Source organism: Athene cunicularia, assembly GCF_003259725.1.
Source record: "Athene cunicularia isolate RWA chromosome 11 unlocalized genomic scaffold, athCun1 chr11_part1, whole genome shotgun sequence".
NCBI classification, from domain to species: domain Eukaryota; kingdom Metazoa; phylum Chordata; class Aves; order Strigiformes; family Strigidae; genus Athene; species Athene cunicularia.
The window spans coordinates 17,378,156-17,393,514 of record NW_020799113.1 but is presented as its reverse complement, the minus strand read 5'-3'; the positions used below and the strand labels follow the sequence as shown (position 1 = coordinate 17,393,514).

General features: G+C 44.1%; 1 protein-coding gene across 1 annotated transcript in view; it reads right to left on the bottom strand.

The window, feature by feature from the left end:
- NECAB2 (N-terminal EF-hand calcium binding protein 2) overlaps positions 1–15,359 on the bottom strand; it is an 82,490-nt gene that overhangs the window by 66,886 nt on the left and 245 nt on the right. Inside the window, exon 2 of the mRNA XM_026856964.1 lies at positions 7,347–7,371. Coding sequence (XP_026712765.1) covers positions 7,347–7,371 — 25 coding nt within the window. The remainder of the gene's footprint in view (positions 1–7,346; positions 7,372–15,359) is intronic.

Below are 15,359 nucleotides of genomic sequence, written 5' to 3'. Positions count from 1 at the left end.
AACTGAAAACAGGTTCAAACTTTCTCCTTATAAATAAAAGCCATCACACAGATCTACAAGGTACTTTTTGACTGTTACATGAAATATAGACTATCTAAATGCAAATATTTTTTTTTTTTTTTTTTAAAAAGATAAATACATTCAGACTGGTCGTCTGGTCATGGAAGAACGTACCAGATTTATCCATACTTAGGAAACCTGATTCATCACTGCATTTTTCCACTTATATGGGGGTGGCTGCTAACACTGTTTTTGTTATGCAAGAATTATAAATACTCTCACTTAGAACTAATGATTTAATTTGGACGCACCAGCGGGATATGAATAGCTCAAGGTTTTCCCTGTGCATGAGGAGCAGTAGCCACGCAGAATGTAATTACCTAGTTCTGGAAGATAAGTGGTTTTGATGAGTGGTAGCCCATTACGGCAGGGACTGCAACACTCCTGGGAGCTCACAGTGAAACCATCATTTCAAAACAGGTGCAGAGTTGTGGCTGTGGAAGAAAGATGTATGTGCAACAGGAGGCTTACTAGGTGTTTGGCGTCTTTTTATTCTGAGATATATATATAGATATATATAGATATATATATGGAGGTATCATGGCCCTAACCTGGCACCTTTTTAAGGTCTGATAAAAGCACCCAAAGCTACAGTGTCGTCATTTCTCTCCCTTGATGCCCTGGGTGCCATATTATTGAAGTCCCAGCTGATTAACACCATTCAAGTCCTGTGCAAGTATATTTTCCAGAAGGGCCTCAAATTGATGGGGAAAGGTGGGGAGATAAGTACTTCAAGTCTTAAAACCATCTTGTAGACAGACAATTACCATACTAAATTCCAATCAAGTAATTTTCTAAAAATGTTTCAATAACGTAACAAGGTAATTAATAATAGATGTCTGCTATTTTTAAACTCAGAACAGCTCCACAATTAAAGGTTTTTTTGCTCAGCAATCAGATGCCATAAAAAAAACCCTGGAATATGCAGACCTTTACTTACAGAGAATAACAGCATAAATCTCCTTTAATGAGCTCTTAAGTGACTAACAGATATCTGTGTGCAGCTATTTAAAGGACAAGCCCTACTGGGATAGAAATGGGCACAACTCCATTGCCCTCTGAGGCTCTTAACCAAGAAGCCCTTTCCAACCACCTACTCCTGCTGTCACGCTTCCCTTTTTCCTTTATTAGCTCTGCTACGTCCTCTACAGGCCTTCAGCTGATCATCCAGATCAACTGGAAACCAAAACCTCCTCTCAGCATCTGCACTCCAGATCTCTATGTTAAATTTATACATGAAATGAGTGTAACCCATGTTCACACTTCATTGCATTTCATCTTTGATAACAGCAGAAGCTGTCCAAGACAGCATGAGTTGAATGGCTTCGTTCCCATCCACACCTTCTCTAGATAGGATAAATTCAAGGGAGAAGAACAACAGTTTGGGCGAGTTCTTGGTGTAGAAGTCATAAAAGGACAGCAGCAATAGAAAGGTGCCACACTGACCAAACCACAATGCTAACTCATGCCTAGTCACTGTCAAATGAAATACTGCACCACTGCCAGCTCCTGCTGCCATTTTCTGTAGGTGCTTTATAAACATATGCCAAGTTTTTGGCACATGTTCTTTGGCATCTCTTCTCTTCCGTGGCAGAGATCCAGAGGAAACCACCTAACCCCCAGCGCCAAGCAAGCCAGCCCCATGAATGGGGCAGACTGACAGGCATTTCCATGGACGAGATCTAGTAATAATGGCAAAAAACACCAACCTAAACCACAAGATTAAAGCTGGATGCACTTCATGTTTAGTTACACTCAAGATATGGGAGTTGGGTAGTTGTGATGACTGGAGATTTTAAGATAATAAAACTTCAGTCTTCAGGAAGCAACATTTCTATAATGAATAGTTAGCAGTTACACTGTTCTGTCAAAATAAAACCATCTTAATCTTTCAGAGAGAATCCTGAGCTATTTAACTTATAATTGATTAACAGCTTTCTAATGAGAGGATTAAAGTACACAGTAGGTAACTCAGATGATTGACAGCTCTGTTTCACCAGCCTAAAACAAGATGCCTCTGTTTTCCTACCACATGCCAATTAAACGATTAAGTATTGTTTACTGGGACTGGGAGGATTACAAGACAGTAGGTGGATTTATTAGCAGAGAAAGGAAAAACACTCCTACAGAGAATAAAAGGATTATTTTGAATGACTAACAACCATGCCTCTGCAAAGCATGACTAGAGCTAGTTGAATTATTCACTGTCAGAAGGTCACACCCCAGCTCCCTTCCTCCAGACCATTTGTAAGTTTATCCAGATGTCTCCAGCACATTCACCACTTCAAGGTGTGCTATTCAGAGAGTTTGCCAAGTTTATTATACAGATAGTGGTAAGTCCAGCTGCATGGTATTATTGATGGAGGAAAGGCTAGGGACTTAACTCACATTAGAGACAGAGTCTCACTTCTCTGAGGCAGGAGACCAAGATATCTTTTAACAAGCAAGAGCTGCCTCATCAGCAGTCTCTTAGTAGATGTAGGCACTGAATTAAATCACCTTGATACAAGTATCTGAACATGGCAGGAACAATAATGTGTTTTAGCATCTTGCACCAAGAACATCCAATTTTACATGATTTAACAATTTATGTCGAGGAGTTTGGAAGGAAGAGGAGGAGGGAGAAGCTCTTGAATTCACACGATCAGGCTCCATAGTTACTGTGTCTGAACCAGCCACATTGTTTTAAGACAATACATGCCATTTCTACCAGGATGGGGTTTAAAAAAAAATAAATAATCAAGATGCTAAAAAGATTTACAAATTTAAGACCTCTTGACTGTAGGAAGCTGCACATGAAATGGAACAATTTCTGAAGCTCACAATCCCCCCTTTGTCTTTCAGATTGACCCTTTAATCATCTGACCTCTGGATCGCAAAAGTTACATGAGTTCTAGTTAAAATTAGAATGCAAGAGCTGATGTTTTTTTCAGATTTTTCCCCTATTTCTGTAGGGCTCCTACATAGGTCTATGAGAGTGGCTTTAGCACAGTGATAGAAAGCAAGAGCTGCCAGTTCTGGGTAAAGCTGCCAGCACTTCCCTAGGAGCTCACTCCCAGTATGCCACCAGCACACAGCACTCAATAATGATTTGTCTCAGCTGGTTAATTAAAAGGAGCAAAATCCCTGCCAGACAAGAACCTCTGCAGGTGTGAAGCCTCTTAACAGAGTAAAATATTTTGGGACCCTGTGAGCTGTGTTTTCAGCAGCCTGTCCAGGGATTAAGGCCCCTGCCTGGGATTCTGACAAAAATCAAAAAGCGTAAGATTTTCATTTTTCGGTGGAGGGCTGTGTACAGCACACAGGCCACCCGCATGGAGGTAGGCTGATGCTTTCACTGCTCCTTGGAGCTGTACCAGGTGAAGCAATAAAGAGACTGAATTTCAACAAATCAATAAATTAAAGCCCAGAATGTCTAAGAGAAAATTGTGATAAAGAGATCCCTAGGGATATTAAAAACAAAGATACTACCTCTGGCTCTGGAAACATCTGAGCCACAGTTTGCAGGGAGGCTGTACAGAGGGAAATATTCCTGTGCATCTCCTGCAGCAGCTGCTGTGAGCTGCAGGGGGCTGAAGGGGCGGCTGTGGGAAGCCATGACCCCAAAAGGCTGTGGAGGAACTTACTAAACTCATTATGAAGAGTGGCAAACTCTGTTATCAAGAGTTAAGCAAATACAAACAGCTGGTGAAGCTGCCACTATGGCTGGCAAATGTTGTCTCAAAAAAAAAAAAAAAAAAAAAAAAAAAAAAGCAGCATCTAGAACAATGTAAGGAAAACCATTTCAGGACGTACAGTCCTTCAGAAGACAGCCCCAAGATCGCAGAGACAACCCTACTCAGTGGGACTGGAAAGCAGCCACGCTGAGATTGACACATGCTGGGCCACCTCACCTTGCAGGAACCAACATGGGGATAGAGCTGCCACTTAATTCCAGACTACTTTGTGACAGCCTGTCACCCAGATCATAAAAAAGAAAAGGCAGAGTCCTGTTTGCCTGGCAGCATTAGTCCCACGGAGAGCAGAGCATTGTGTTGTCCAAACAATGTCGCTGTAGGTCACATGCACTGCAGTCAGTGAGAGCGGAAGCAGAGATGGAGATAACTCTTTCTTCCGATAACATTTGGCCTTTATTAACAGAGCCAGTGATACTCCCTGCAGTGCCCATCCATGGTTAGGAAGAGGCAGGACAAATTGCAGAAGAGCAATTGAGCCAGCGGTCTCTTCAGGGCTGAGGGGTACCTTTTCTGACTGTGCTGAGCCGTTTTGGTCTCCTCACCCCCCTGCAAGCCTGGCACTCAGGCCTGCTGCACCCTGACAGTGACAGCTCTCACCCTGAGCAGTTCAAATTCCTGCCCAGCACCATCTTTGACAACAAACCAGCAATTTAACCACCAGGCATCGAGGTAGGGCTTGCCCTGCTGGTGCCTGTTCATACCACCCCAAGCTGATTACAGGTCCTGACAAGGCAGCCCATCACCTTTACACCCAATGCATTAAATGCTACCCGGTGAGAGACATGTCACTGGCAATCCACACTCATTTTAACATTTTGTGACCTAGACAAGAAGAGCTTCAGTTCTTCCAATCCGTGCAAGCATCCCTGTTTGAGTTTTAATTGGGATATTACTGGTTAACATGGAATAAAGATGTCCAGACAAACAGCATCCAGGGGAATACCCACAAAGGGGTGAACATCTTTTCACGTCTGCACAGCATGGCCAGCCAAAAAGACTACTCACTCATGAGCAGTGTCCCCCATGGACATCACGTTATGGGGTACCTGGCCTCCAGGAGGGTATGTCTGCTGCACAGAGGTGTTTGGGTGTCTGGGGTATTAATCTCTTTGCTCAAATCCAAACTCCCTCTGGTCAGATGAGCAGGACAAGAAAATGCTTTTAAGGGTCTTGCTGTACCTGAGCCACTCACTGTCTTCCTGTCCACATGCACTGGAGTGATCCTGCCTGTTATCCACATGGATCACTTGAGCCTTACAAAGGGAAGAACATCCAAGGAGAAAATCATGGAAGAGCTGGGCACATTTTTCTCAGGGTGAGGGATAGAGGTAAAAACAACAGGTTTGCTCTTGCTGATGAAAGCACCTTATTTGGCCTTTACCTGTTCTGTTATTCATGCTAAAACACTGAAGGAGTGTCTGCCCATCACTAGTAACAGAGTATAAGGTTGCAAAAATAGGAGATTTGGATGGGTTTCAACAACAGCAAGGCAACTGGTCAGCAAAAGACACCAGTTTTCCAAAGGTACATCTTTCTTCTCAGACCCCCATCACCAGAGCAGACCAAGAGGGTCCAAAGGCTCATCATTTCCCCAAGCTATCACCCGTGCCACAAAACACAGATTCATGGCTTGCCACTACCACCTATCAAATACACCAAGAGAGCTGTCCCTGTGGTGAGAGATGCACTAGAATTTAACCCCCACAGCCTTGTGATGTGGTAAAACGACCAAAATAACAGCTTTGCCTTCTTGGCTGTCTGTCTGCCCCTGGTAGGCAGCAGCTCCTTCCATCATGCTGCAGTGAGTGGGGATTACCAAAGCTTCAAGAGCAACTTCTGAGCTGCTCCACTCACCCATCCTAGAAAAGCCCTGATATTGGCACAACAGCCAGGACAAAATTTTTTATTTTGAGTTCTGATTCTTCAACCCTGTCGCAGCTGTTATAAATTTTGTTGAGACTAAAACAAAAGCGCAGCACCATTTGGCAGAGCTCAAAAAGCAGTCACTGGAAATAACTACATCAAGTCCAGTATATTAAAGTGCATCCTTTCAAGCTTTGTTCAGCAGAGTAACATTTGTTCTTGAAAAGAAAAGTCACTGCTTTTGATTTCAGATACCTTACACAGAGGCTGTCCTGAAAACTGGAAGGAGGCTCTGGCAGGAGGGAGGCTAAACATGGGCTTAGCAAGGAACAGTTTCACAGGTAGAAGTTTGGAGTGGCATTTACAACTTCAAACTGAGATGGAAATAACTAAGCACAGATTTTAGCCCAGTATCTGCATGCAACAAAGACATTGAAAACTGTAGTCCAAAAATCTCACCAGACTTCTGATGGAGAGCAAGTGGCGGGTAAGACTTCATTACAAGTTGGCAACCCCATGAGAGCAGACACACCAGCCAGCAGCAAGCAAGCAGGCAGCATCTCTCAGAAACAGCATCTAATATTTTATCAGACAAAACCTCCAGGTCTCTGATTAGGCAATAATTAAGCGCTCAGGAGGCTAGTCTGGGTGTCAGGAGCACAAATTCATTCTTCCCTGTAAGGGGCACCTAGAGTGCTCTCCCCCAATGCCAGCCCCCCCAGCATTCTCCTTCCTTCACACAACTGCTCAGCTTATCCAAGCAACAAATTTCAGTGTCTTTTTGCTGTGTCAGTTGTTACAACCAAATGCCCATGTTAACAGGGCATTTGCTGCTTATATGCCAGCCAGCTCACAGGATCCTTCACTGCCTTACCTAGGGGTGATCATATGTGTCTGCAAGCTCTTGCAGAAATCAGGTATCTCCCTTTTAAATCTGGTAGGAAAAAACCAAACTCCCCTGTGCTCCTCTGCACAGACCTCCCACATGTCCATCTGCAAACACATGGAGTTTTGATGCATATTTAAATTCTCTTCTTGTACAACAGTGAAAGAATAGAGACTAGCTCTTGGGATTTTAGCTATGAGCTAAAATTAACTTGCCTTTCAAGGTGGAGAGAGACCCTGGAATTGGACACATCGCCTTTTTTTCCTATAACTATGTTATCTCACAGCAGAGCAGCTCTCTCCTTTTGGGATCCCAAGTTATTTAATGAAGACACCTCCACGTTATTCACTACTTAAGGACAACACTAGGCTCAGTGAAGTTGTTCAGCTTTCTAGAGGCAGAGACCAAAACCGCATTAATACATGTTGCTCCTCGATGTGTGTATCCAGTCCTTCAGGAACCAAACTACTAATACTCACAGATTAGGTCTGTTTTGCAAAGCTACTCCAAGATTACCGAGAGGTGGATCTTCACTTATCACTTAGTGGCTATTTATTTTTATGTTCTTTTTTGTGAAATTGCCCCTAATCTGGTGGATCTTGCCATGCTGACTTGGACACTAATATCACAGCTGCTCTAAGAATATCTCAACCAAAGAAACAACAGAATGCTTAGGCCATATCAGTGTCAGACCCAGTAAACTAAGGGTCATTTAAACAGTTTGATGTTACTATCAGGAAAAATGGTAATACTGACAAAAGTTCAATCAAGACATGTGAAACATGAGAATACAGACTTACCATTTTTGTCCGCTCTTCTGAAAATCTAGAATTGAAAGAGAGAGAGAAACATTTTCACTATGTTGTTCGACTTGAAAGAGTGAAGCCCTTAGCACCAGCACCATATTCCAACCCGTGCACAGGGCAGGACCACGTGCTCCAGCCCCCCCAAGAGCCAATTCAGGCGCTTCACTGAGCTCACCCTTCCCAAGAACTCAGGTCATCACCCCCAGACCCATATGACAGACAACCACTACCAGGGCAGAATATCAACACGGTTGCCTTTGGAATAACTGGTAGAAAAGGGGCTAGCTAGCAAAATAAAGACAACACAAAATGCTTCCAGCAGTTCCAGCATCTCCCATCTCCCTCACAGAAGGAAGCTGAAAGCGTGGACACAACACAAGAATATCCATTAAAAAAATTTACAACAGCCATGCAGCCAGTCCAGCCAATTTCTCTAGCATCAATAATATCTCTTAAACCAAGTTTCACAATTCTGCACTTCTGAAACAAATTATTTACAATTTTTTTTTTTTTTTTTAAAAAAAAGCATGTTTTCTGTGTGGGAAGGAAATTATATTTAGACTTAAAACTACAGTGTGGATGAACAGCCCACAGAGAAGAATCAGATAGCCCTTTCAGAAGGAAAAAAAAAATGCAATAATGTGTAGTACAGTGGAATTTGCCAGGGAGAAAACCAGCAGAAACAACTGCTATTTTTCTGACTAGTCTCATCTTAGGAATAGTCCCCTGACACAATGAAACTAATAGCAAAAGGCTTATGCAAGGGTTGAAATCTTACAGGTTCCTGCCAAAAACGGCTGCTAATACAGGTTTATCCATAAATTACCAAAAAATTAACATGCTCATAAACTGGACAGAAAAGGGAAAACATTTTCATCGTCTCTTCAGACCTGACCCTATTAATTTGAGCAAGAGCAGAGATTTTTGGCTGTACAAAGAAATTTCCCTGCGGAGGGAATAAAAGCACCAGCAGGACAGATCAGAGCCAGCCATAAAATAGAACCTCTTTTTTTCTGGGTCATAAAATCATTACAAAGAAAAAAAATATCAGAAGAAAAACTGCTGCACAAACCAAGAAACCCAAGAGACGAATTGCAGAATGTGCTATTTATGTGAATATGGCTTAATTAAGGAACATTAATCATTCTTTTGCCCAAAGTTCTTCCTAGGCTGCGCAGGACAAAGTCAAAGCTGGAATTTCTGGTGTACTTCAGCAGAGGCAAACACCCTCTGCTTAAGCCAAACCCAAGTGGTGGGAGTCACTGAGTCCCAGATTCAAGAGAGGGTCATACAAACCCTACAAGGATTACAGCTTGTGACCACTCCACAATTGCTTACTTCTTGGGCTGACCTTCATTTTTGTAGACCAATTAGAAGTTTAGGGTGAAAATCCTACCTCTCTCCATACTTATAGACTTCACTGAAGTTAAATATAAGTTTCGAAGGGCCAGCCAGTCATGCCTTGTCTATGGGAAGAAAGAATGAAGCCAGGCAGGACAAGCAGGACTCCAGCAAGCCCTGTGGCTTTGGCACACATCACCCAACCATGAGCAATATGCCCTGCCTGCAGTATGAAATATTCCTTTTTTCCTGGCTTGGACACCCCAGCTCCTCATCCTCATGAGCACTTCCATATAAGGCACTTTTCTTTCTAGATGCTGATTATTTCTGAGCCTTTTGTTTCATCACTACATCCTTCTATTACTGTTCCCACTGCTTTCAAACAAAGACATTACATCAAGTCTAGCACAGAGGCAGTGATGTATATTTTAAGGTCCTGTGGGAGATCGCCACCCTAAGCACAACTGGCAGAAGGAAACAGGAAGGCAAAAACAATAGGTAAAATGTAGCTTGAAGTGGAAGAAAGGCTCAATCTGCAGTGCTCTGCTCTGTGAAGCCACCAACCCTGCAATGAACTCTCAGAGCAAGAGGAAAAAGAAATGGAAGCAATGTGAAGAAATGGAAGTATTTATGTCGAGCTTCACTAAGTGACCTCTTTAGGACTTTAACTCCCCCAGGTACCCCTAGAAAGTATGACTATTTGTAAATGAATACATCGATGGAAGATCACTTCAGCTGTGTTACCTACCAAGGTTGATTCTATAGGACCAACCTGTTTAGTTTTTATTGGTAATTAGAGCAAGATTTATTCTTCCAACTTAATTGGACCACTCAAAATTCGCACACACACAAAATTTTAACACAGGACACCTGGAAGGAAAGCAATTTAAGCTAAAGCCATCTGTCAGCACAGGCAGGCAGTACATCAAGGTATGAACACTGGAATGAGCATCAGGAGGCTGATAAAGACATAATATACTCCATGATAGCTTGGCAATGCTGCCAAAAACGCTGCTTCTGTGAAGACCCAGAATTTACACTCTAGTTCAGCAAACAAGAGTGCCCTCCCACACACAGCCTGAAGAGGCCCTCCGTTCCTGGCTTGAATTAGTTGTTTCACCGCAGGAAGGATGTGGTATGCTTTTGGTAAGGGAAAGCTGTAAAATCTCGTGATGGAATAGAAGCTGCAGCCCCTTACACCTCTCCTGCGGACCAGTGGGGCAAACCCCCAAGGGCAGCTCAGTGCCAGGCTCCCAGGGAGCTTGAGGAAGGAAAGCCCCAACCAGCTGCAGGAAGAATGGAATACAAGCAAGGATGCTGCATCATCTCCAACACAGAGACTGCAAAGCTGGTCCACCCCACAGCTCCTCCCTGCAGGCTTGCAGTAACTCCATCACCCAGCAGCGAAGTCACTTAGACTTTGTCAAGACAGCAGCCCTGGAGGTCAGTGAGAGTGGACATGAAATATTGATGGAGAAGAGCCCTGTCCTGCCAGGCCCTAGGCAGCAATTGGCTTCCCGTGCCTCTACCCAGGCTGAGGACTGTCCCCAGCCAAGGAGGGTTTCATGAAACAGGAGCCGGCAGCACAGCAAAGCCTGACCAGAGATGCTCTTTCCGCTCCATCACCCCCAGTTCTCCAACCGTCAGGGTGATGCGCTGCTTTCAGACGGTAAATGAGAAATTATCCAGTCCAAAAAGTACTACAGCAACCATCTCCCCCATCAGCTGTACTTCAAACCTATTAAGCAAGTCTCCTGAAGCATAGGGTAATCGCATGGTGAGCCCACAGGATGCCCACGATATGGGCCAGATTAACCCATTTTATAGGGTTTACACGGGCAACGCATGCAGTTTGCTGTCTGCAACATACTTACTTCACTTACCAGGTGTTTAGATGAATATAAAGCTTATTTTATTTAGAGCAAGGAGCATCTGTCAAGATTTCCAATAGCTTTTTAAAAAATGTACATTTTTGCTGTACTCTCAGATGGCTACTGCAGATATTTGGCTGGAGAAGTAAGCAATTCAAAACACTAGTAGTAATAATAAAGTTGAAAAAAAAAATGATAGTTTCAAATTTAAACATTCAATTCTGCCTTCTCAAAGCTCCTGGATGAGAATGTGCAACAACGGAGGCTGCTTAATGGACGTTTTCTCAACAATTTAATAAAATTCACACAAGCATTCCCCTAACAAGTCGAAGAATTATTACAGAGTTCATAGCGATTATTATCCTTTCAGCAGGTTAATATGATGCTGATTTACAATAGAGTGCAACTGAGCTAGAATTTTGTTTTCCATCTTAATCTTGGTGCAGAATTGAGGATAAACAAAATCTAAGGGTGAGGAAAGCCTAGGGATGAAAAAGCATTCAGATACCCAGATATACATAAAAACCCGATTAATTTGTTCACTGTGTTCCTACATTCCTGTTCTTCCTTTCCATACCTCTCCCTACAAGTCCTGACACCTCATTTGAAACTGAGACATGGGTTTATATCAGGTATGACCTTTAGCTCTCTAACCCAAGGTAATGGTAAGAATTTCCTCTCCTACCCTCTCTATGTTGCTCTTTCCACTACTAATCTGAGAAAATTATGACCCGAAGCTCTGTCACTTTGGTCTAAATTGTTAGACATCATCAGGCTAACAACTGACTCTTACCTTCTACTTAGACTTCACCTAGCTGTCCTAAAAAAAAGTTGCACGAGACAGGCAAGAGTTGTAACTAGATGCTACCACCTTCACAGCCACTAGAAGTTATTTTCCATAAACATTGTCCCTGGATATAGCTCCATTTCAAGTGCCTGCTTACAAAGCCCTGAAGAGCAAAAGAGAATGATGCACTTTTCCATGCCATTAGCCCAGCCAGCCCCTGCCCCTGCTTTCCAGCTGTGCCTGCCAGCATGGCTCTAGGGGACTGCTTCAAACCATGGAAAGCCTTCCCAGTTCACTCAGAGAAGTGAGAAGGTAAACAAGGACACAAGAAGGGGAGTAAATCAACCTTAAGAAAACCCAAAAACAAAACCAGAAGGACAAAGGTCAAGCAGAAGGGGACTGAGAGGGGATTCCTAGGGCTGCAATAGCTTTGCTAGTTAGAGCTACACTGGAAAATGCATCGTTGACAAAGCAGCTGGAAAACTCTGCATGTTCTTGGATCTACATTTGGAAACACACCCTTGGCACAAACCAAATTCTCTGTATATTCTATGCATACACCTTGCTCAACCCCATGGGGCTGATGAAGTGCAAATCAGATTTGGCATGTGAGAGGTTGCAAGAGGAGCCATAAGCAGGAGAGATGGATTTGAAATTATCTTTCTGATGGTGTTGAAGAAGTAACGAGGCAGATAAGGGTCAAAATTAGTTTTCAGCAAAAGACAGAGCAGATCAAACAAAAAGCTTCATCTGACCTGAAATGAATGACACTGCTTTCCTCAAGGACATTTAAAACAAAGCCAAAAAGCAATTTATTTACTCAATATTCTGGCAAAGCCAGAAAGGTGGCAGAGATGTCACCACTCCTTGGAGCACAGAGTCCTGCCACAGTGATGTTCACCCGTACCCCAGGGCTGACCCTTATTTCAGATGCCAAGTAGGAGCTGAGCTCTTCAGTGGGCTGTCCCTGGTGTGAACCAGATGGGGCATCTCTGCCTGCAGCCGCTGGGACTGACCAGGTTTTGCATGAGCTGGAGTTCACGCTCCTGCTATCAACACACGTTTTTTACAGTAACGTGAAAGCAGGAAGAGTTGAGTAAGAACAGCCAGTGAGTCAGCACTGAAGTACCCCCAGACAGTAATATCTGTCCAGAGATTTCTCATGCCCTGAGAGCCATCCACTTCAACTCTATATTCCATATGGACTCATCCACACTCAGCAAACATGATCGGATATAGGCACACACACACACTATATTCTTTTCACAAGTCTTGTGACAGTTGAGGGTTTGTTCTGGACTGCAGATGCCACCATCACCATTGCGTGGATTTCAGCAGCACTGTGACAGTTTCAGCTTCCTTCTAATAAAGAGGTTTTGTCCTCATACTTGTGGAGAGAAGCTCAGGGCATCTTCAAGCAGCCCAGAAGGCAGAGAAAGAACATTACCACAATCTCACATTATAAACTGTGGATAGACACTAGTTCTCTACAGTGGATTACACATGCTGCCAACCCTGCTCTGCAATGGAGCAGCCATGTGCAATCCAGACCCACAGAGCAAACACCCAGAGATAGAGACCTAAGGGTGAGCGCAGGATGGGTACAGACCCTTTGCTCAACCCCAACCCCTTATGCTGATTCAACTGACATCATAAGAGCTGATCAGTAAATGCAAAGTGATGTTTTCCAGGTTCCTAGAGTGACACATTACCTCCACTTGATATGTTATCACCACTGAAGAGCATTTGTTGCTCCCTAGTTTTACCTGTTGCCTATTTTAGGAAATGCTTAGACTTAAATATCTTCTTCATTTAGTTTGTTACCAGGGTTTAGTTAATCTGCAATTTTAGCTACTTTTTACACTTGGAAACCTAGGGTTTTGAGCTGACCTAGTAAACATTACTCAATCTGTTTTAAAACCTTTACCTAAGAGGACACAAGCAAAATAAAGGAAAAATACTGAGAAGAACCCTATGTTAAGATTCATCCTCCAAGTGGCAGTAGCCAGGTTGATGGCAGAAGATACCTAACCCCCTTGTATTTTGTTCTTCTCAGCCCTGTTTTGCCTCATAACACCACACTTTTGTTTCTCTGGTGGAAAGGGTGTACGCAACTTCATACTGACCCACCAGCCACCCTCATGGTGTGGAGGAGTCAGAACAAGCACGTCAGGCATGGCTGAGTCAAAAGAAAACCAAAACAGAGAAGAAAGAAAAAGAGACTAATGTACCATTAGCGTCAGAACCATTTTATCTAATTCATAGCCAAAACCAAGCTTAACTCCCCTTCCCCAGCCCCCGATGAACTGCCTACATAGCACACCAGCTCATCCGAATGTGTTGGTTAAATAAAAAAAATCTTCCAGCTCTTTTACTTCATCCCCACCCACCGAGAAGCCACACCACTGCATGGCTGGGACTCGCTGCTTCCCCAACACATCCATGCAATGCAAGAACGTGAACGAGTTAATTGGAAAATACTTTCTCATCCCTCAGGATTCAGGTGGGATCCTCGTTGCTTTCCCACTAACTTGTGAAAATCAACCTAAATGAGTGTTCCGTGTTCGTATGAAAGGAGGAGGTGGGGTGTCTCACAGTGCACTAGAAGAGCCTGTTACAGTGAAGCCACAGCTTCAACTGAGGTTTCTATTGTAACCGGAGAAAAAGGAGAGAAGCAAGTTCTAAAGAAGGAGGAAAAAAAACTTCCAAACCCTCATTCTATTTCCAGCATCCATTTCTACTTTCAGCAGGTGAGAAAGGGCTCCCAGCCCCATTGTGAAAAAGGAGCTGCACGCCCAAGCTCTATTGTATTTCCCGATGGTTAAGCCATTCTGAAAGTTCATGGCTCATTTTCTCAGCTCAAACCTCAAAGTGAAAAAGAAAAATCCATTTAAAGATGGTAAAGCTGAACAGATTAGATACCATGTCGGTGGAAAACCAGTCCTAACTCAAGAACCTCTTAATGTTGCTTCCCAACTGCATTTATGCTCTGAAACCCAGATTCCAGATTGGTGTAAAGTTTTCGTAATTTTAGGGCAGGTAAGAAAAAAAAGAAAAAAAAAAAGAAAAATAAACAAGTTAACTTGAAAGACATAAGGGTATTAGTTGCATTTGTCCTCTCAGCTTCCCTGTGAAGCAGCTTTTCCTATGGCCGCAGCTCCCACCCGCTGGCCCAGCGGCCCATCCGCCTGCTCACCAGTCGCGCCCGTTCATTCAGGGAACTGAAATTCCAGCCCAGGGTGCTCTGAGATGTCAGGAGTTTTGGACTCTCCAGCCCATACCAATACCTACCGGGGACGTGGTAGAAGATTCGGCAAATTATTTAGAAAATGCAAGGACTTGCCTGGAAGTGCTACTACTGCCTAACTCCGAGGAAGATGGAGGAAAGTGTGAGTTATCCTTTACTACTGGCTCAGTACTTTATTTTTGCATTCACTGCCTTTTTTTTTAAAGCTAGGAGATAGCAAAGCTGAGGATCTGTGTGTTTAATTACTAGATGCTGCAGAAAGACTGTAATTACACCGTTTGTACTCCGGTTGATTCCACCCCATTCTCCCAATTCATTTAAGGGCAAATAGCCTCCTTAGCTCCTTAATCAGGAAGCCTATAAATACCGCAGCCACGGCACCAAGCACACCCCTGCCTGCCCCCCCAAACCTGGGAAGGGGAGCCCCAGGTCCCACGCACTCGCAGGCATCCAGGACCATGCTGCCCAGCTCCCGCCGCACAGACCCCAGGGGCTGCGGGCCAGGACCTGGGGCGGCGGCAGGACCCGGGCTGCACCCCTAGTGCCCAGACAGTCTGGCAGGTGCAAGATCCGGACAAGTGGGTGCAGGACCCGGGCTGCAACCCCATGCCCAGGGGGCACAGGAGCTGGGAAGGGTCTGCCGGATCTGCGCGCCCCTATGCCCGGCCAGTCCGGGAGATGCGGGACCTGTGTCGCACCCCATCCCCAACCGGCCGGGGTTGCAGGATCCGAGGAGTAACCCTGATGCCCAGCCGGCCGGG